The sequence below is a fragment of the Trichosurus vulpecula genome, chromosome 1 (genome assembly GCF_011100635.1).
Source record: "Trichosurus vulpecula isolate mTriVul1 chromosome 1, mTriVul1.pri, whole genome shotgun sequence".
In the NCBI taxonomy this organism is placed as follows: Eukaryota; Metazoa; Chordata; class Mammalia; order Diprotodontia; family Phalangeridae; genus Trichosurus; species Trichosurus vulpecula.
In genome coordinates this window covers 249,079,190-249,102,930 of record NC_050573.1, presented here as the reverse complement: position 1 = coordinate 249,102,930, position 23,741 = coordinate 249,079,190, and the positions used below count along the sequence as shown (strand labels likewise).

The 23,741-nt window shown below is 36.8% G+C and overlaps 1 protein-coding gene across 1 annotated transcript in view; it reads left to right on the top strand.

Annotated features, from left to right (window-relative positions):
* The window catches only part of CDH2 (cadherin 2), a 265,943-nt gene that overhangs the window by 216,140 nt on the left and 26,062 nt on the right, over positions 1-23,741 (top strand). The window contains exons 12-14 of the mRNA XM_036743695.1: positions 4,796-5,029; positions 5,552-5,785; positions 7,539-7,678. Of these exons, the coding sequence (XP_036599590.1) occupies positions 4,796-5,029; positions 5,552-5,785; positions 7,539-7,678 (608 nt within the window). The remainder of the gene's footprint in view (positions 1-4,795; positions 5,030-5,551; positions 5,786-7,538; positions 7,679-23,741) is intronic.

Sequence of the window (23,741 nt, the reverse complement as noted above, 5' to 3'; positions counted from 1 at the left end):
CACCAACACACACACACACACACACGTACGCACACACACATGCACACGCATGCACGCGTGCACACACACACACATATAGATCAATATATCTATAGTACTCTACTGTAATACAGGTTTTGCTCCTATATGTAGGGCTGTTTGACCCTAAGCTAAATGATCTCAGACTGCTATGATTTTTTAAATTATTTTGTCTGTTTTTATAGTGTTTCCCTCTCCTCCTTGGCTGTCACGAGATTGTGGACTTACTGCTATCAGTGTGTTGTCTCTCCTCTTCTAATTTTTTATCTCTAATTTGACATCAGTTTGAAAACCAGATTACCAAGTTGGTTATAATTGCATATAAAATAAGAATAAATGGACTCTGAGCAGGGCTTATCCAAGAATCTGACAAACAGGCCAAAAGCATGGTAACAGCCGTTGTTAGGGGATACCAGAATACTATATGTTAGAGAAATGGTACACTTTAAAGGAAAAAATGTTCGCTTTATCCTGAGGAACCAACAGACTGAGGCTTAGTCTTTTCTCTCCTCATCAGAGTTCTGACTTTTTGGGTTGGTCAGAGACCTTTTCTGTCTTTTTTTTTTTATTCTTAACTCTTCCAGAGAAATCTATTTGCATCATAAATGAGGAGCAGTTGTAGAATGAGTGTTATTTGCCTCTATGCTAAATGATCTCAAAGATGGTGCTTTTTGAGTTCACGTTTTTGCGTTTGGTAGCTTCCTTTTTTTCTCCTTCTGTTTTGTCATCACCTGTCTTTTTTTGCTGCTATGTCAACCTCTAGCAGCCCCAGATTTCTGTTTTGCTGTTTCTATTCTGACCAGATGACCAAACGTCATTCTTTAAACCATTTGTTAAGGACCTGCTCATTATGTATAAGGCACTACCTTAGCTATTGTGTGGGGAGGGAGGAAAAGGAAGCAGAGGAAGAGTATAAAAATAAATAAGACATTCCCGTTTTCAAGGTGTTTTTAGGCTTGTGAGAATATATTAATAACTCCAGGACTTGTGATTTCTTTGATGTGGGAAACTCCTCCCTTCTTATTTAGGTACTAACCCATCTACCATTTACAGTCCCAGTTTGAGTGGTAAGAATCATATAACTTCACATAATATTAAAAGTCATTGACTAGGCTAACAGTGTTCTTGTTATTCAGTCATTTCAGTTGCATCCAGCTGTTCGTTGACTCCATTTGCGGTTTTCTTGGCAGAGATGTTGGAGTGGGTTGCCATTTCCTTCTCCATCTTATAGATGAGGAAACTGAGGCAAAGAGAGTTAAGTGACTTGTTTATGGTCACACAGCTACTAAGTGTGTAAGGCCAGATTTGAACTCAAAAAAAAAATGAGTCTCCCTGACTCCAGGCCCAGCACTCTATACACTGTACCACCTACCTGCCCAAACTAACAATAAGAGACCTTTAGTGAGGCCCTATGGTTTCCTCCTTTTATTTGAGTATATGGTCTTTAGTGCATGTGATTGATGATATCCACTTTGGTTGCCAGTCAGCCTTTTTTGGTGTTTGGGCATCTAGGCCAAGTCCAAAATAGTTAAAGTTTCAGGATAAGTGTTGTCCAGAATTTGATAATATACTTGTTCCTGACAGTTTAACAGTTACAGAATTGTACTCTGCAGAACCATTTGAAAACAAGGACAAGCACCACCACAATAGTAAATAAACCTCAGGTTTTATAAAACTGTAAAGGTTGGAGCTCCATGATTTTAAAAAATCTGTTTCTCTTAGACTCTATCAGTATATGCAGTCATAAAAAAAAAATCCCACCATAACTTTCAGGAAGAACTGTTTCCAAGAATTCTCCTAAGGAATGTGTAATATGTTTCAGATAGATTACTTTTTATAGCAAATCTCCTTGATGACAGAGCCAGTGTAACTGGTATTTCTTGGCCCTGCTGCCATATAAGTTGGTGTTCAAAAATAAGTTTCAGTGACAACTTCTCCTGGAACAGTTTCTGCCATGGCCTGTCAAGAGGGAATCCTTGTGCCAGTCGGCAAAGGAAGCCTTTACCCTTGTTTTGTATTGTCCATGAGTAAGAGATTGCATATATCCTGTCCTCCTCGGAACTAAAAACTATAGATCTTAAGGTATTTTTGTATAGCGGGGTTATGGGGGTGTATACGTAGGTTCAGACCTGTATGCCTTAATTTGGCAGCTTGGGACATTAGTTTTCTTTCTTATGAGTTCATGATTATATGTGGTTAATTGAAATAAGATGGTCAGACACAAAAGGTATGTGAATTTTTTTCTAATTTAAAGGCTCTTTTACACATTTCTTTCTTTTTCTATGTATGTTTGTAAACACACACATTACATACACGGGGGGTACATACACACATATGTGTACACACATGTATTTAAAATACATGCACACAGTACTTTATATAGATTCATAGAAATATGCATATATATACATATATGTTATTAAAGTTAGAGTTTTGATTTTTAAAATCATGAAACCCCTTAGGGTATACTCTGCCTCACCCCCCAAAAAAAACAGAATCCACCAGCAAACATGGTATCCATGCGTTAGAATTATAAACTTTGGATGCTAGAAGTCATGTGTTTCACTGAAAAAAGGATGACTGAAGGCCTCACTTTCTGATTTTTTTTTGTTTTGTGTATATATGTGTGTATGTGTGATTATATTATGTATTTGTGTATATGTGTACATATATACATATACACACATATATACACACATATACATACAGATACATATATACATACAGATAGAATATCTCAAAAGTCTTAGTGCAGTTTTAAGCTTCTGAAGCATAAAAGTGCACTTAGGCTTTTGAGATATTATATATGCATTGTGTATGTATGTGTATATTATATATATGTATGTATAAGTTTTAAATTTATATCATTATTATTGATAATTATATTTATTGGGTATCTGTCTCCCTGTGTGTATAAAATTGTGTGTTTTTAAAAAAATTTCTAGATGGAGTATTCATCCATCAAGCTCTCAGTTCTAACCAACACTGTATGTGGTATAGGAAAGATGCAATAGGGAACAATAAAATTCTTCAACCTACAAATTAAGAGAACCATAGCAACTTCTAGAAATAAAAAGTTGATGGTCCCATAGCACACTACCATCATCAGACTTTATCTGGAGCTCAGTTCTGGGTTCCAGACTTTAAGAAAGACACTGATGAAGTATAGAATGCCCAGAGCAGGGTGATGAGGATAAGATGCTAAATGCCTTGGGTCCATGATGTGTGACTATTGGTTGGGTTGAAGGAACTGGAGATGCTTAAGCCTGGAGAAGAAAAGACTCTGGAGGTAACACAGAGGTAACATCATTGACATATTTGAAGGGCTGCTTTGTGAAAGAGGGGCTAGGTTTGTTTTTTGGCTTGGTTTTTATTTGTTTTTTGGCCTCCTTGGTCTCAGAGATCAGAACCAGGAGCAATTGTTGGAAGTTGCAGAGCCACATGTAGGCTTGATGTCAGTAAAATCTTGCTCACAGTTGAAGCTGCCCCAAAGTAGAATGGTCTGCCACTAGAGGTGGTGAGTTCCCTCTCCTTGTAGTCCTTAGATCACAGGCTGGATACCACTAGTCAGGTGTGTGATAGTGAGGATACCTTTCACGTATGATCTGGACCAGATGGCAGCTAAGATCCCTTTCCGCTCTTCAGATTGATTCTCTGACAAATGCATTTGTCAGCTGGCTTCACCTATTTCTTTCATACTTTATCAACCCATCTCTGCTTCAGTTGGACAGGTCCCTAAAACATGCTGCCCACATGAGAGGTCATTTCCTTTTCTGTTCATGCCAGTTATTGTCATATACAGTGGCTGTCTTCTGGCATTTGGTTCAGATCCCTTGTTTCTCAGGGCAATTTATTCTCTCCACAAAAGTGTTCTCAAATCAACCCCACCCAACAATAATTGTCTCATTCATTTGAACTATATGTGGCGCTTCATCTCTTTAACTTCCCTAGCTGCTTACCAACTCTACAGACATGAGTCAGTCATATATTCTGCCTGAAGGCAGGACCCTGGACCAGATAAGTTTTTTGAGGTACTTTCCTGTATTAAGATACATGATTCTTTAATCTGTTCTAAACTAGCATCCTTTGATTCAGATGTCCTTAAGCCACACCAACATTTTTCTAGATGGTAATGATATAAGCTGAAAAAGCAACCAACAACAAAAACAGTCTCTACCCTCAAAAATATAAGTTTCTAGGGAGATGAGAGGAGATATACAAATAAAGTATAAATACATGGTAGAGTGTGGTAGGAGCAATGGAGAGCTCTAGGGAAATTTAATGAGGGAGGAAATGCCCTCAACCAAGGGGGCACAGGCGATACTGTGGATAGTTTCACATTTTGTTTTTTAAAATGACGTCTCATTGGTTTTATGCACCTGTATCTTGCCTTGGCTGGGGTCATTTGTTCAATTCCTTTTCTGCCTCTCGCTATATCTTCAGACAATGATAAAAACATGCTAGATACTGCATAGAATGGACTAGGATGCAGTGGTTGCATGCGGCCATGGTGCATTTTTGGTAGTAATGGCCACGTTATCATTCCAGAACAGCAGGGAGAGCTCAGTCCTCCTTCTGAGTGAAGCAAGCAGGAGACCAAGTGCCCTACGACATTCAGCCCAGGTGCCTGGGCAGGGGAGTTTTCGAAAGGCTGCATAGTTATAAGGATCAGAAATTAGAAGTTTTAAGCTTCATGGTAGTTGGAAAATTTATCAACAGTTTGGTTTTTATCATTATTATCATCATTAAATTGTTTTATCTTTATTTGCCCTCCAAGGAATTCCTCCTATGAGTGGAACTGGCACACTGCAAATTTATTTACTTGACATTAATGACAATGCTCCCCAAGTGTTACCTCAAGAGGCAGAGACCTGTGAAACTCCAGACCCCAATTCAATTAACATCACAGCACTTGATTATGACATCGATCCAAATGCTGGACCATTCGCTTTCGATCTTCCTTTGTCTCCTCCGAGTATCAAGAGGAATTGGACCATCACTCGGCTTAATGGTAAAAGCTAGTTAATTGCTTGGATGTACATGTGGCTAAGAGGTTTTTAGAACAGAAAATCTTTATTTTGTCCTTAAATCTTCCGTGATTAAAAATACCTTAATCAAGATGTCGGGTTTAAAATAAGTCAAAACTGCTCTCAAAGACAATGGTATCCCAGAGACTATAGCCATAGAATATAATCTCTACTGGATGTTACCAAGATGAAGAGTTCTAGGGAGATCTAGTCTAACTAAATAAGGAAGCTAAAAGTTGGAAGTCTGGGCATTAGGTAATGAGTTTTTGCCAATGATGACCCATGAAATAAGATAATATTTCAAAATACCTTCAAAGAAAGTACTACTAGAATATTTTCAGGAATACAAAAATGGAAAGAGAAATAATCCTACTACTACCTTTAGGGCTGTAATCAATCTTTGTATAAATTTAGCTTTGCTTAACATATAATAGATCATGGGATCTTTTTTTATTTTTGTACATATAATGCATTCAATTCATAGCATTTTTTTCTATTTAAAATAGGTGATTTTGCTCAGCTCAATTTAAAAATAAAATTTCTTGAGGCTGGTATCTATGAAGTTCCAATAATAATCACTGATTCCGGAAATCCTCCCAAATCTAACACTTCTGTGCTTCGAGTGAAAGTTTGCCAGTGCGACTCGAATGGAGACTGTACCGATGTCGATCGAATTGTGGGTGCTGGCCTTGGAACAGGTGCTATTATTGCGATTCTACTTTGTATCATCATCTTACTCAGTAAGTATATAATTCTTAAAGTGCATAGCTCTACATCAAAAAGCAAGGATTTTTATTTACAAAAATGAATATGATTTTAAAAGTTATCTGGCAAAAGGTTGTTTCATTCAAAGATACCTGTTCCAGCTCCTTGAACATTTTCTGTGCCATCACATCTGAAAGAATGAGGTCTAAATTTGAAAAAGAATGTTAAGATTTGTGGGACTGTCTAAAATTTTTGTACCAAAGTGCTAGGTGCTGACACTTTTATGTCTCACACACACAGACACACACACACACCCCTACACACGTATGCAATCATGTGTTGAACATCCCTAACTTTTTAGCACTTATATTGTGAATATTATAGCATTTATTTTATGATTCGGGAAAATAAGTATGTGACTTTAATTTGCTTTCCTTCATGTAAAATCAATAAACAACCTCAACCAATTATTTAAGGACCAAAGTGTGTTTCTGAAGTGCTCCGTAAGAGTTCTTTTTTCCATATGTACATATATGTGTATATGTGTCTGTGTGTATGCACACACACATATATACATATACACACATACGTATTACGTGGTTCAACCAAGTGCCTGTCTTTATAATGAAATTAGATTAAAAGAATGCCTTTTGTAGGGTCGTTTTCCAGTCATCAGTTCATTGGAATGCAGGAAATTAGTCATTGGAAGGTACTTTTGGCTCCACTTCTGAGTATGGAAGTTTAAAAAAATAAATTACCTAGACTGTGTTTTATTGTAGAGTTGTAGTGGGACTTGGTTTATTATGTGAACATGTTATGCACCAATCACTTTTTGAAAATGTCAGCTATTTCCTTTATGTTTTCTCCATTTACAAGTGGTCTGGTAATTTTACATTTTGCCCCTTTATCTGAAGTAATTGCTATATGGGGGGCCGGAGGGAGGGGCTTGTATGTCCTACACTTTTGGCTATAATTTGAAACCTCTGTGCTATACTCATAATCCATTCACATTAGATTTACCAACAGAACAATGCCAAATGAAATCATGTATCTGGATTTAAAAGAAAGATATTTATTTTTATGACCAATAGTAAAAATGTGCTAAAATGGTGGTCATTAAATTTTTTTTCTTTCAGAATGTAAAATGATCTCCTTAGATTTTTTAAAAAGGCTTGTTGCTAGACGTAGAGTCAGGGAGAGATTTCTTTTACCAACTGAAACGTGAACACATAGGTTTAGCTTGAAATGAAAGGCTAGACAGAGGGTGGATTGTGACAAAGTGTGAGATCAATTTAGGGGAGAATTTTAATCAATAATTTTAGCCAACTAAAATGGAAAGTACACTGGAGCTGATTTCATGTGACATCAGCCCCTTTGGAGAATTACAGGTCCTTGGCCTGGCATAAAATAATGTGAGGTATGAATTGTGAAAAGTCCTAAAGGTATCCCAACATATGAACTAATTATTTTCAAGTCAACTAATCGAAATTCATAAATTAGATTTGAAAAGGAAAGGCATATAATATGGTACAGAGGAAAGATGTAAGTTCTTCTACCTTCTCTAGACACGTGGCCGTGGGCAGCTCACTTAATTTCACTGAACTGTTGTTTCCTCAGCTCTAAGATGAGGACTGCTTGACCTGCTTGACTCGTAGTTGGCTGTAAACATTAAATTAATTAATGTATATGGGTACTACTAAAAACATTTTTGTCTTAAAAACATGATAAAAGTTTTTTAGGATCTGGAAATGATAGTGCTATTATGTTTTTCCTCCCTTTTCCTGCTAGTTCTGGTATTAATGTTTGTTGTATGGATGAAACGTCGCGATAAGGAACGTCAAGCCAAACAGCTTTTGATCGACCCGGAAGATGATGTAAGAGACAATATTTTGAAGTATGATGAGGAAGGTGGTGGAGAAGAAGACCAGGTGAGAAGCATATTATAATTTAAAACATAATGACATCATATGGCTGTTATCATAGATCTTTAGAGATATAGGAAATGATTACAAAATTCAGGAACATCCTGAAGTTTCCTTTATATCCATCTGCGAATTGACTACATCCATCTAAATGCATGATTTGTCTTTATTTTGGGAAGATTGTGTGTTTCATTTAAATTATTTCCATGTCAGAGAACTGCATTAGTGTTCTTATCTGTACATAGGCATCAGCAATTTCCAAATGCACAGGAAATTATGATACATTAAGCTAAGTCCAATTTGAATAATTATATCCTAACTATATTTCAATCCAATTTAATTTAGTAAACATTTATTAAGAATATACTCTGTGTAAGACCCTGTGCTAAGCACTAGGGGTATCAAGACAATCACAAAACTTTGTATTCCCAGGTTTAACACACTGCCAGGCATATAGTGGGCACTTAGTAAGTGCTTATTGACTTGACAAAGAAGTCCCTGCCCTAATAGAGTTTTTTTCTTCTTCTGGGCTATACAAAGTCAGCCAGTAAAAATTTATTAAATGCCTGCTAAGTGCCAGCCACTGTGCTAAGTGCTGGGGATTATAAAGAAAGGTAAAAGAAGATGCCTGCCCTTGAGAAGCTTACAATCTATTAGGGGAGACAACATGCAAGCAAGTATGTACAGATAAACTGTGTACAAGATAAATAGAATATATGTGGTGAGTAAAAAGCGCATTCAGAGTAATACAAATTAATTTTGGGGAAGAGAATGATCACAAAGACCCCTCACCTCTTCCCTGGACTGTTGCAGCAGCCTTTTAATTGGTCTTCCTGCCTCAAGTTTCTCCTGACCATTCTCTATATAGTTGTGCTACAGTATGTGACATCAGTTTGTCAGGCTAAATTGGAGAAGGAACAAAACTAAAGGCAGGGAAACCAATTAATAGGCTGTTTTAATAGCCCAGTTGAGAGATGATAAGGGCCTAAACCAAGGGAAAGGTTTTATGAGTGGTTAAAAAGAAGGTGACAGATATGGATCTATATCTATATATATAATATACATATACACACACACACACGTGTGTGTGTGTGTGTGTGTGTATAGTGGAGGACTGACATGCCAACATTTAGCAACTGATTGAATATGGGGGTTGTATGAGAGGAAAGTCTCAGGAATAATTCTAGAGGAGCTGCAAACTGGGGTGAGAAGTGTGGTGAGTCTGGCTGTCAGTAGATGTGAGAAAAGTTGGAGGATGGATGATGAGTTTGAGGGAAAATAGAGTGAATTTTGTTTTAGCTATGTTGAATCTGAGATTACTTATTAAACATCAAAGAAGACATTTCCAGTAGGCAGTTGGTAATAAAGGACTAAAGAAGGGTACCTAAGAATTGGAGAAAATCAGATGTCCCAATTCTCAAAACAAAGGAAGAGAATAGAAACTATAACATTCTAGGTGATAAAGCTTGACTTTGGTTTCTGGGGAAAATTCTAGAACAGATCATTGAGGAGATGGTTGGTGAATATATAGAAAAGAAAATGGCGATTAAAAATGATCCAACCTGATTTTGTCAAGAATAGTGCCTTCCAGACTAATTCCATTTTCCTTTTTGACAAGATTACTACGTTAATAGATGAAGGACGTGCAGTAGATTAATTTTCTCTGGCTTTTATCGAAGCTATTACTATCACATCTCATGCAATTCTTGGGGAGAATGTGAAGAGATATGGACTAGACAATAATCCAATTAGATCCAGAACTGGTGGACTGACAGGACTCAGAGAGTAACTGTTAGTGGTTTAAAGTCAGCATGGCAGGAGGCATCCTGTTTTTTAGCCCAGGTAGCTGTGTTTACTCCTGTGTTTGTAAACATTTTTATCAGTCACTTGGATAAAGGTGTGGATGGTATGCTCATCAGATTTGTGGATGACATAAAGGTGGTACAGTTAGCTAACCCAATGGGTGACAAGTCAGAATCCAAAAGTATCTTGACAGGTTAGAGAGTTGGGTTGAATAACACGAAATTCAATGGGGATAGATATAATGTCTTATTCTAAAGCACAAAAAAAAAATCAGCTTCTCAAATATAATATGTGGTAGGCACAAGATAGATAGCATTTGGTCTCAAAATGGCCTGCTAGTTTTAGAGGACTGCAAGCTTAGTATTAGCCAGCACTGTGATGAGAGCCAAAAAAGCTAATGGGATCTTGGGCAGGATTAAGAGAATTATCAGACTTGCTCAAAGTTTGGGGTTTCCTTTTGTTTGTTTTCTTTTTCTTTGTTGTAAGGAGTGACTCTCTGGAAGTGGAGGGGGAATATAGTATAAAATGAATATAATATAAAAATAAAAGATACTAATTCCATTTTAAAAGCTATCAGAGTAGGACTTTCTATTAAAACATTTTTATCTTGCGTGTCTTTCTATATATAGGATATGTATATATGTATATGTGAAATATATTAGATTTTCATGAACAGGAAGACTTTCCTCCCCTGTTTAACCACCAGAGAGGGTATGAGAAGCACTCTGGCACCTTATCGTCAAGAAGATATGGCTTCAGGTCCTGCTTCTGACACATACTGGCTGGGTGGCCATAAACACCGTGCTTAACTTCTGAGTGACCCCAGCAACTCTTGTACTGTGTGTTAAAGAAAAATTGCTGATCTGAATTTCCGAATGTGTCTCCACACTAGCACTTCCTTATAGCAGTAGAATCGTAGGTCTGGATTGCAACCTCTCAAAGAAAACAGATAGTTTTAATCTGATGGCATCTAGTGTGTGTGTGTGTGTGTGTGTGTGTGTGTGTGTGTATGTATATAAACATATATACATATGTATATATTTATTTTGTATACTTATGAAAGATAGGCTATATGTTAGTGTCCTTTTGTTAAAAGAAAAAAAAAGATACCTTATTTTCAGACCTTTAGGCATTTGTCTACCCTTTTATTTTTGCAGGGATATAAATTTGTCTCTATTCTATCTGTTGATTAATATCCTGGTGTTTGATGAGTCATATCCAATATTACTAGAAGAAACTTTGGGTTAAAAAGATGGGGTTTTATTTCAGAAAGAAGTTTGAGATCTTTTTGTTTGTACAGAAAAAAAAAATACTCTCCTTGGCCCTTATTTCTTTTTGCTTCTGCCCTCCTAAAACTCTTTATGCTGTAATTAATTTTTTTTTGGTGACTTCTCTTATAGTGCACGTCTTTATTCAGGATTCACTTCCAGTTAGTTCCCTTCTCTAATCTAGGCATTATTTAATGTTTTTTTTTAAATTTTAAAATCTTTTTGTCTATACTATATTCTGAAGTTACACTGTAACTTATCTATACAACATTCTGAAGTTATTCCGTAACTTTTGTTTTTGCTACTCACATAGAATTTTAGCAGACTCTCTATAATGAGAGTTTCATAATCAGTTTTTTTGGCAGCATTGTTTAGATTAGAGGGACTTTATATTGCAGATAAAGTATAAATTGGGTTGGAAATAGGCAAAGGATGATAGCTCTAGAGTTGGAAAGGACCGCAGAGGCCAGCTAGACCAGTCCCTCTCATTTTTACAGATGAGGAAGCCATGGCCTATAAACCTTAAAATGACTTGGCCTAAGGTCACACAAGTTAATGCAGGATTTGATCATAGGTCTTCTGACTTAACTTTCCCCTATATGTTTTTGAAGCCTAGCAAAGAGATGAAAAAGTACAAAATAGAAGAAAGATTTTCTCAATCTATTACCAAACGGTAATAGATTGAGAAGCCGGCATTTACAGCTGGGGAAAAAAAACAAGTTTTTTGTTCTTGTTTTTTTAATCACCAAAACCCAAACTTCCTTTACTATCCTAATAGTCTTGTGGAAGTCACTGATAGCATTTTAAAATTCAGCTGATAAAAAGGTACCATCAGGACAAGAGACTCTCAAAAAAGTGAGTGAACTTATTCTGTTACCCTTTGATTTCGTTTTCGTTTTTGTTTGTTTTGGTTTTCAGTCCAGGAGTCCAAGCCAATGAAGTGGTTTCATCTTAGCCAGAACTTAAACCACCAGCTTATTTTGTAACTCAGGGTCATTTCTTAGTTACAGTTTTCAAAACCTCACTCATTGAGCTATTGCCACATATTTAAAATGAGGCATCACCAATGCCAAGATACACACATAGTTGTTTTTGTGCTTGCCAACAAACAATTTTAAGCATCAGTGGGGAAAAAAGTTTCTGCCTGATAAAGTGAAATATCTGACTCTTCTATATAGTGTAGGATATATTCTGTGTTAATCATTGAAGTAGAGCAGAGGTACCTATCTTCTTGTTCAGGTTTCCATTTCTTAGTAAGGTATCTTTTTTTAATCAGATTCAGTATATGTGGTTTCATTCATTTTAAATTATATTTGGTAGTTTTTATTCCATTCTGTCAGTTTTTCTTCATTTTATGGATTTGCTTTTTCCTTTCTCATGCTTGAATGAAAGAGGGCATATATCAGGAAATATTAGTTTCTACCTGAATTTAAATTCATTTTCTTTTCTTTTCCCTAAATGGACTTTATATTTCTGTCTCTTAGAATTGTTAAGTGAAATAGATTTGATACATTAATACATTACAAAGTAAAGGAGTTAATCAGACATCGAATGGGGTCTAACTTGTCATTTTCTGTCTATATTCCCTTTAATACGCTAAAAAAAGGTCAAGTTATGGAAAACACTATTCTTTATTCTCTTTGGTGCCAGTGTGACACTTTGGTTCTGTGAGCACTTTGATTCTTAGGTAATTTCATTAACTATTGCTGTCTAACTGGGTATCATTTAATATATTATTTTTGAAGTGAACTTTCTCACATAGTTTTCCTGATACAATGGAATCCTTTTTCAATGTTGGTGTCATAGAAAGCGATGCCTATGTTATATTGTAAGCTTACTAAAGTAGATTTTTAACGTATGTAGCTGATCAGGTTCAGGGCACGCGAGCACCTACTTATTAAACATTCCAATAGAATTGTTCTCAAGAACTTTCTGTAAATGTCTTTGTCCCTAAAGCCTCTAATGCCTCTGGATCATTGAAATTTTTCCCCAGCTGTACTTTTTAAACCATCCAAGGTGATACCCAATATCTCCTAAAGTAGAAAAACTTGTCTTTGTTTCTCTTGATCCACTGAAACTTTAAATGACAATGGCCTCTTATCCCAGGACCTTGGTCTGGTGCATTCTAAACCCTTGAGCTCTCACTTTGTCTGACCAAAGACACCATTTGATTTTGATTCCCTGATCTACAAAGGTCTCTTCAATATGCATATGGGGTGAGCCATAAGAGCTTGTATTTGTGGAGGCTTTAGGTTTGCCTACAGAGACTAAAACTGTTGCGTTTCTAATAGCTTATTAGATTATACGAGAATGAAGGCAGGTTCCAACACAACCGTAGCTGGCTCTGAGCCTACAACTGCAGGTTCTGATGCTTGTCCATCAGATACTGCTGCTTTGAAAGTAGGCTTTGTTTCTGTGCAGGGGTGGGGAGTGGAATATCCATAGGATGGTCATTTGGGTAGAAACTTGAATCTCAGTTTGAATCTTAGAAGTTTTCAGAGTAATGCTGTTTTTCCATGGTGTAATGCCCCTTAGCAGGCCATATGTTATCTAAGGTAATGTTAACCCCTCCATAGTTAAAGCTTTCTATGTCCTCCTTAATCTAAGTAACTTTCTTCTGAGACAAGCCTCAGTTTATCCTTTGTATATCTTGTTTGTACATAGTTGTCACCCAAAGAGCTTCCATTTTAAGGTGAGAGACTATACACAGACAATATTCTATGTACAAGATAAATACCGTGTAAATGGAAGGCAGCCCAGGAAATGCCCTACCATGGGGCAGGGGGCAGGGGAAAACTCAGAATTACCTCTTGCAGGAGATGTGATTCAAACTGTCTTGAAGGAGGTCAGAAGGCCGAAATGAGGAGGGAGTATTCTAGATCTGAGAGACTGCTGCTGAAAAGGCACAGAGTTGGAGTTATGGAGTGTCATGTGTAAGGAATAGCAAGGAAGCCAGTGTAGCTGGACTGGAGAATGTGTAAAGGGGACAAATGTAAATAGACTGGAAAAATAGGAAAGGGTTAGGATGTGAAGGACTTGTGTATGTTTCTACTTTACAGGCACACACCATATCATATTTCCCACACCAGCAGCATTTTGCAATCTCAAAACATCATTAACACATTACAAATAAACCATACCCCAACATAGCAATTCAAAACCCTATTGTGTCATTTTGCTGACCTCCTAAGTCCCGTGTTTCTATGGAATGAGTTTTCCCTTAAGGCATTGTTTCATATAATATCATGCTTTCATAGACTCAATTAACAATTTTAGGTTTATTCAATAGGCAGCAGGGAACTAATAAAGATTTGAAGACTAGGGAGAGCCATTACCAAACCACTGAGTAAGAAAAATTAGTTTGGCAGTTGTTTAAAAAAGGGGCTAGGGGATTGGGAGTGAGAGAGAGTATTGCCCTATTAGAAGATTATCCTGGTAGTCTAGATAGTTGGTAAGGAGAATGATATACTAGGAATAGCAATGGTTACATAGGAGTGAGTAATGTGAGAGTTGCCATCTGTCCTGTGAAAGAAAGTTTATACTTGTTCTGGATGTCCCGAGAAGGCAGAATTAGAGCTGGATATATAGTCAATTAGATAGAAAGGCTAGTTGAGGCCATGAAAATTAATATGCTTGCCAGAGGAAGGGGTAAAAAGAGACAAGGACCAAGGACAGAATCCTGGGGAACACCCACCCTAAGGGATAGGAAAGAGATCTCATAGAAAAAGAAGAAGCAGTTAGAGAGACAGAAGAAAAATTGTGTTCATGAAGCCAAAGGAGAAAAGGATATGTGAATAGGAAGTTACGATCAGCAGTGTCAAAAGGTTACAGAAGATGACTGAAAAAATGTGCCACTGGGCTTGGTGATTAAGGCAGTGACTGCTAACGTTTGAGAGATATTTTGGTTGAGTATTAATGCAGTGAAAGCTAGGATGCAAGGAGCTGGTAATGAGGGCAAGCACAAGTGTTGGCTATAGACAGCTTTTTAAAATTAGCAGCAAAAGTGGGGGAAGGATGGAATAGTAGTTTGATGGAAGTGAAAGGTCAAAGAGAGGCTTTTTTTTCCTTTTTCAGACATTGGGAAAATTTTATATTTGTAGGAACATGGAAGGAATTGGTGGAAAGGAAGAGTTTGAAGATACATGAGGGCATGGTTGACCCAGGGTTCCTGAGGAGGTGGGATAAAATGAGATCAAAGGTCTAAACAAAGGGTTGAGTGTTAGTGGCAAGAGGAGGAGTAGATGTATTTTCTTCTATGACTACAAAGAAAGCAGGACCATATATGTGATGATGCAAACAAGTTAAAAGGAACAGAATTACTCTGTGGATAGATCATTGGACTTAGAATAAGGAACACTTGAGTTGGAATCCTGCCTCAGTAACTTAATAATGGACTTAATCTCTGAGGTCTCTTCTAACTCTAAATCCATGATTATGTGACCCCTGAGTTTCCTTCTAGTTTTAAATCTTTAGACCTGTAAGTTTTGAGAGATAAAGGAGGTAGAGGTGATAAAGCTTGTGGTAGTTCTGTTTTTTTTTCTCATCAAAATAGGAAGCTAAGTCATCAACTTTAAATGTGGGGAGCTAAGGATGTAGTTAAGAATATGAGACAAGACAATAAATAAGGTTTGGAATATTTAGTATAGGGAACGGAATGTGTAGGTAGTCAAACAAGAGTGGAAGGATCATCAAGCACTAGCCAAGGTGCATTTAAGATTATGCAACATAAATTTATAGTGGATGAAATCAGCTTGATTTTATGACAGCGTCTTGTGATGCTTAGCTACCTGGGAACAAGAGCATCAAGTGGTGGAATGATGCAGATTGGTAGGTCAGGAAGAACAGAAGATGAGGAGATAAGGAACTCTGGAATGGTGAGTAATGAAAGATTAAATTAGCCGACCATGATGTTAAGACTAGGAATAGAACCAAGTACAGCTAGTGTAAGATGGACTAGAAGAATATAGGTGAATCATCTTATAATACCTATTAAATATCTTAGTTACTAAAATAGTAATATTGATAGTAATGAAAAAGAATTCAGTAAATAAATTGGAAAATACTCTTATCTTCATTTCACAAAATACATGACTTTTTCCTTGATCATTTTGTGACTTGATACAAAATAAAATTTGACATCAGTTATTTTTATCAAATCTTACTTGTTAAATCCAGGCTGACTAAATTGGGTTTAAGAGTTTTTTAAATGCCATTATACAAATAAACTTATTTTTATGACAGTAGAGTGGTGATGAAAATTTGAAGCCAGTGATAGTTAAACATATGTCATAATTAAAACATCAAAGGCTCAACTATGGAGTCCTCTAAAATGAAACTAATAGTCCATTCATTAGCTTGTCTTTCATCAAGAGATTGGATAGAGTGTGTGACAAATAATATATTTCATAAAAGAAGTAATGTTCTTCTGCCTGCCTCTTTCATTTATTTGCACATGATCAGTGCTATGAAAAACAGTTGTCACTAGCTAATAAAAACATATATTAAACACTTGTTGATTGGATGGCACTGTTTCAGACACCATGGAACCAATATATACATATCAGTGTTGAGACTGAAATTAAGGTAAACTGAGACATAAAGTTCAGAGCACATTCAATTTATTGGTATTTTTGAACGTTCTTAGAAATTTATGCCTCAGTTCACCTTAATTTAAATCTTAACATCAGCAAAAGAGAGTGATGTAATTTAATGGTACATTATGATTAACCTGTGCCTTGCTGGAAAAAATGTTTTATAGAAGTAAAATTTTTAAGCATGGAAGAGATGTATTCACTCCCCAGTCATTAATCCCATTATGTATGTAGTGCTTCCTATGTACAAATGAGCAGGTAGTATTTCTGTTAACTGCATTGCTTATTCATACTGATATCTGCCAATTCAATTCAGCAAATATTCATTAACCATCTTTTATTTGTAAGGCACAATGCTAGGAACCATGGATACTAAGGCAAAAATGAAACTGTTCCTGCTCTCAAGCAACTTATATTCTACTAGAAAAATTTAAAACAGCATACAGTAATTAATTCTAAGGTAATTTGAAGATTGAGAAAGGCTTTACGATTGTGGGATAACAAAGACTTTGTAAGGGAAGTAGAACACAAGCAGAGCCTTAAAGGGAGCACTTCTAAGAGGTAAGAGATAGGGAGAGGTGGTAAATTCCAGGGATGGGAGACAAACTGTGCAAAGGAACAGAACTTTGGTGGAGGTGGAAAGCTGAGTTCAGAAAAGAGCTAATAGAGCAGCTTGTTCACAGTGCTATAGAGTGCATAAAAAGGAATGACATAAAATATGTTTGTAACATACCAATTCAGGACCAACATTGTAGAGGGATTTAAATGTCAGACTGACATTTGCATATCATTCTGGAGAACCTAAGGAGCCAGTGAAGATTTTTGAATAGCAAGTCATATGGTCAGGCCCAAGTTCTAAGATTATTTTAACACACATCTGAAAAAAAGAATAAAGAAGAGAGCGATTGGAAGCATAGAGATGAGTTAGGAGCCAATTGCATAAATCCAAGTGCAAGATCGATAAGGGCCTGAACTAAGGTAATGACATCTGGAATGGATATAAGGGAATGGTTGTGAAGATATGGTCACAGTAGCCTGGGGAAGACTTGGCAAATACCTGGCTCTGAAACAAAAGAGAAAGAACAGTCAAGGATGACCAGCTGACCAACTGAAAATATATGGTACCCTTACTAGAAATAGGAGATTTCTATCCATGTGCCAAATTGAGATACTTTAAAACTTGTAGAATGTCTGACCATTTGAAAATGTGGTTAGCTGGAGAGCGTGGGGGAGGTTTGTTTGTTTTAAGATGGCAGATTTTAACCTTATGAATCATCATGATAGCTTCAGTGCCTACTCAAAATTTCATCAAAACCACAAAAATTTATAGAAAGTACATTAAAATTTTGTTGGTTAATATTTATTTTCTCAAGATGTCAGATTGAAGCACAAACAAATTTTAGATGTACTTTAATATACCTTCTTATAGTAAGTATAACAACTGGTCAAAATCATTCAACTCCTAATGTTATTGTAGAAAAAAAATAACAAACGAGGGTGAAATACTGAGCAGCTGAACTGAAACAGAAATCTGCATAAGGAAATTAAAGAACAGGGTGTCCATTGTCACCCATGGTCATTCAGTGAGTGGGTCGATAAGTGACTCTTCCCATCTAGTGCAACCTGACTGGTTTTTCAGTTTCAATATTTTAAGTAACATTTTTAGTTAATATTTTATTATTTTCCCCTTTTAAAAGATTTGCTTAGTCAGATTCTTAGTGGAATGTTATGTCTGAAGGCAAAAAAAAATTCCTCAGGAATATATATTTATATTTCACAATGGGATTCAGTGGGGAAGGAGTTCTGGTATATAAAATTCTTGAAGAAAACTTTCCTGAAACTCAGCTTTTCTTTGTAGCAAGCAATATCTATATCTTTAGGCCATCTCTGACTCTTTAAATTCCTTGTGATTAGGATTGTTTCATTCTCTCTGTAGCCCTACCACCTAGCACAGTGCTTTGCACAAAGTAGGTATTTAATAAATAGTTGTTGATTCACAGGAAGCACTAGTCAGTAAGGCTCTGAATTGTCTGTGGTCCCCTATTGTCTTAGTAAAATATCAGCTCTTCTCTCTGACATTTAAAGCCCTTCCTAATGGCTTCCTCCTAACTTTCCATATTTCTTTCACATTGTTCCTTTTTCATTCACTACCTGGTTACAGCCAAATTGACTTACAGTTCTTCATACTGGGAATTCCAACTACTGCGTAGACAGTCACTGTTACATGTACATTTAATTTAGCACTGGAAATCGGGTCATAATCTCCTTTGTATAAAGCCATGAGGGCCCTTGACTTGGTTGGCAGCATTAGAGTGATCACATATTGCCATCTTCTCACTTGAAAGCGTCATGTAAACGGAAGCATTTTAATAAATTACAATCGTTTATTTTCATGTGCTAAGCTGTGGAGGGCAGTATACAGAGGTTGTTCCGGCTCTTCTCTCTTGCTTCTTGGAGCTCTTCCAGTCGTTCTTTTTCTTTGTGGATACTCAGCAAGGGGAATAGTTTTCTTCCTTGAATTATTTCCATGTGTTTCCCTCTCATTATGTTTGTTTCACAACCCATAACATTAGAGCATTTTTAAAATGAAGAATAATCTAAATATTGTGCATAATTTTAAATATTTAAGCAATTATTCCCACGGGAGAGAAAAACTGTTTGAGATGATGTTCTCTTGCTTGGAGAAATGTACGACTATTCTTTGAACCTCTAAAAATACTCTTTTCACTTTTCTAGTGGCACTTACCCTAGGTCTCAGCTTACCAGGCTTCAATTACTTTAGGGATGAGTATTGACATAGTTTTATGGAATTGTTACTGCCTTCTTTATGTAGGTCTGCAAATGCATTTTTATTTGGAGGCATGGAGGCAGATTCTGCAGGTAGCATAAGAGCATTCTGCTCAAGTAGAGCCTACAAGAGTGGCAAGCGTGGAAGCGTGAAATCATCCTAAAATGGAGTTAGCAGTAGATGAAGGGGCACTCTCACAAATTTTTGTTCAAGAATTATTTAATGCTAACCAAATTTTCTAAGGCAAATTAACAGTACCATTTTCTGGATTGGCATAAATTATAGCAAGTAAGTAGGCCTTTTTAGTTACACAAGTAAACTTAGCTGCTACCCTTTATCTTAGGGCAGCTAAGTGGTGTAGTGAGGCCTGGAGTCGGGAAGACCAGAGCTCAAATCTGGCCTTAGACACTTACTGGCTGTGTGATCCTTGGCAAGCACTTAACCTGTTTGCCTCAGTTTCCTCATCTGTAAAAGGAACTAGAGAAGGAAATGGCAAACCACTCCAGTACCTTTGCCAAGAAAACCCCAAATGGGGTCACAGAGTCAGACATGAATGAAACAGCTGAACAGCAACAAGACCTTTATCTTAAATCTATTTCGGCTTACTGCATTGCTCCCAAACCCAGAAATCAATAAATAACCCCCCCCCCCCACCCCAAAAGAACTGACTTCTAATTTATTCTCATATAAGGATAGCATTATATATTTTATTTTTATGTTTTCTTGATGGCTTTTGCTCTCTGTCACTGGAAAAGTGAAAAGTATACTGGCTCTGGAATTAAAGGACCTGAGTTCAATACTGATTAACTGTGAGACTTTGGGCAAGTCACTTGCCCTCCATGTGGACTCAGTATCCACATCTCTGAAATGAGAAGGTTAGAGTAAATGGCTTCTAAATTCCCTTCTAAGCACTTAAGTCTTTGATTCTTGGATTTCCAACTGCCTTCTAGATCGGATCCTTCCTTGTAACGAAGGAAAACAATTCAGTAAAAATGTCAAGTACAGAGAATGTCTGACAACATACGCACAGTATTCTGCTCAGCAGTCTCCTTCTCTATCCCCATTCCCTACGAGCAAGGAAGTATGTTTCATTATCTTTGCTCTGGGATCTTGATAGAGTATTCCATTAATAAGAATTCAGCCACCTTTTAGTAATCATTTCATTTATACTGTTATAATCATTGTGTATATTGTTCTCTTGGTTCTGCTTATTTTGCTCTGCATCCATCTATACAAATTTTACCATATTTCTTACTTATTTGCTCATTTGTATAAGTCCTTATGGAACATTACGTTTATGTAGCATAGTTTTTGTTGTTGTTTTCTGCCATTCCTTAACTGATAGGCACCAAATTTAAAAGGGTGCTGCTTTGAATATTTTGGTTGGTGTTGAATGTTTGTTTCTGTCTTTGACTTACTTAGGGTATATGCCCGGGAGTGGCATCACTGAATTATAGAGTATAGGCAGTTGAGTCACTTTTTTTTTTGCATCATTACAAAATGAATTTCAGGAAGGTAAGAATGTTTAACATGATCATCAGTGCATAACTCTGCCTATCTCCTCACACTCCCTTCCTGTTAACTATTCTCTTTTTTGTACGAGATAAACTTAAATCTAAGCGTTATTTTGCATTTCTCCATCTGGAAAAGTCACTGGTTTAACCTCTCAGTGTTCTAAGGCAGGGCTTCTTAATTTTTTTCCACTTGCCACCCCTTTTTGCCTGAGAAATTTTTACCCAATTCTGGGTATATAGGTACGCAAAATAGGTATAAATCAAACATTTGCTGATAATAAATCATAAATAAATTTACTTTAAAGCAATTCTTTGGTATACATATAGTTTAACCAATTATTAAAGACAAAAGCAAATTTACATACTAATGAGATGAATATGCTTGTTTATTTTTACATAAATAATTAAATCTTGGCGGAACATTTGATACTGCAGGACTAAGAGCATCTTCAGTGTTTTCCAGTTGATCGATATTTTGATTTTGTAATTGTCAATGCTGTGTTCAGGACTAAGGCTACAGTGAAGTCGCGTGATGCAACATGGGCAAGCACTGCCAGAAGCACCTTGGATTCATTACATGTTTGATTTTAAATTAATTTTTGGTTGTTGCACATTCAGAAACCTTTTACTGTTGCCAAATTTTTTGCGACCCCCACATTCAATTATGTGACCCCGTATGGGGTTTCGACCCATAGTTTTAGAAGCAATGCTCTTAAGCAACCCAAAGAGTTGTAAGAAAGCTGGAGACCATGCATTGATAGAATTTCCTCACCTAAAATGTTCCTCTGCAGATTCAGTGCCTATTCTTTCACTTACTATTACGTGATTTGGCACGTTGTTTTTATGTGGTCATTTGTAGTTTGTAATTCTTCTTTTGAAAATTTAATCATTTCCTTTAACCATTTTTATCTGTTGGGCAACAGGTCAACCATATCCTTCGAAAATTTATTGGGCAATGACTCCTGGTCTCATAATTATGTCAAGTCCTTGTATTTTTTTTGTACCAGGCTTTTATTGATGATATTTTATGAAAAAATTTTCCTACCATATGATTTCTCCTCTAATTGTCTTCATTGATTTTATTCATGCAAAAGCTTTTAAATTTTATGTAGCCAAGATGATTTATTTTAATTTTTATGATCTCCTTTATCCCCTGTTTGGATTAGTGTTTTTTGTGGCTGGGGTTACCTAAGAACCCACAGACCTGGTTCAATCATGGGGGATTGACCACACATGCTCTTTGGCTTGTACCCCCATCATAAAAACTGTGGGGACAATATATAAAGTAAAGCATAGATATTGCTCTTGTCTAGGGTTTTCAAAATGTGGGTAGCAGGAGTTCTTGCCTGCAAAGATACTAAGTCTGCAACACAGGTATCCTGTATGAGGGCAGCTTTTGATGTCCTCCAGCACAGGAAATGCAAAAGACTCAAAGAGTTCACCATAGACCATGGATGCATACGAAAACCTAAAACACTCTAATAGCCCATTGGAATTACTAGGAAGCAGTAACAACATGTTAAGAGTGGTAAACACTCTGGGAATGGTAAAAAAAAATATTTCCCATTCACCTTGGACCTGCAGTGTCCAAACAACTCTCAATGATATCCTGCCATGTGACAGCATGGCTTTGATCCTCTAGCTTCTGGACAGTCTTCTTTGTTTTCCATATTGTATGCCAATGGAGAAATATCTTCCGAGAGTCCAGTGCTGGACTCTCAAACTCTGGAACTCTTGAGCTTAAAATATTCACTCTTTGGGAAACTCTCAAGTAAAACAAGCAAGAGGCATTTATTAAGTACCTTTAAATGCCAGTCACTCTTCTAGTCATTGGGAATATAAAGGTAGCAATGAGCTACTCTGAGAGAAATGGTTATCAATAAACAATAATTTAGGGAGATAGAGAGCTCTCCCCTTCCTCCAAAGTCCAGATTTTAAAAATTCAGTCTCTTACCGGACACTACCTATAATGAGATTGAATTAACAATCTTGGTCAAACTCCACCCAACCTTACAAAGAATTTAATCTAAAATGGGGAAGTCCATTTTCTTCTAGTCAAGCTTAGGTGGAGCTCAGATCCTTTTGTCTAGATAGCCCAAGGCTGGGGGTGACCTTAGCATAAAGATAGTTTCTCTGTCCAAGGATGACATGATGTCACTCTCAGCCCCTCATTGAACACCTACTCTTTGAAGGGTATATAAACTGTGAGCCCACCACCATCATTGTCTTTGGTCTAAGAGAGATGGGCAAATGGCCATCCTTTTATTAATAATGTTCTGGTCTTATTAATGAAATGATTAAATAACCCAGAAAGTATGCCTCTCTAACCTCTGTGCCCTCAAAAATCTCACATTCTGCAGGCAGAAAGAACATATATAATCCAGACATAAGTACACACAAACTAAATACAAGGTAATTTAAGGAGGAGGCCCTTGTAGCTGAGGATATGCATAGGTCTTATATAGTAGATGACAGTTGAGTTGAACTTCGAAAGAAACTAGGATTTCTAAGACGTAAAGGTAAGGAGGAATCCATCCTAGGCATGGGGAACAGTCTGTGCAAAAGCACAGAGATGGAAAATGTAGTGTCCTAGATGAGGAACTGCAAGGACAATTTGGCTAGATGGAAGAATGCATAAGGTGCAGTATTACATAATAAGGCTGGAAAGGTCATTTAGAATCAGCTGTGAAGGACTTTAAATGCAAGATGGAGAGGTTTGTATTTTATCCTAGAGGTTGGAGGAGCCACTGATGTTTATTAAGCAAGGGTGTAACATGATCAGATGTGCTTTAGGAGCATGACTTTGGTGACTGAGTGGAAATTGAAAGAGGAAGAGACTTGAGGAAGGGAGACCAATTAGGAGACTATTAAGAGTTGAATCCATTTGAGAGGTGGCAAAGGTCTGAACTGGGGTGGGGGCCATGTGAATGGAGATAAGTTATTATGGAGGTGGAAATGACAAGGATTAACCACAAGCTACAACCCACAAGGCTGGAAAATAGCCTTTATCAGGATCACTAATTTCTGACCTATGGTCAAAAAAGGAAACAAAGGAAGAAGACAGCTAGGAATTGGAAGTTCAGAAAATCCCTCCTCAAATTATCC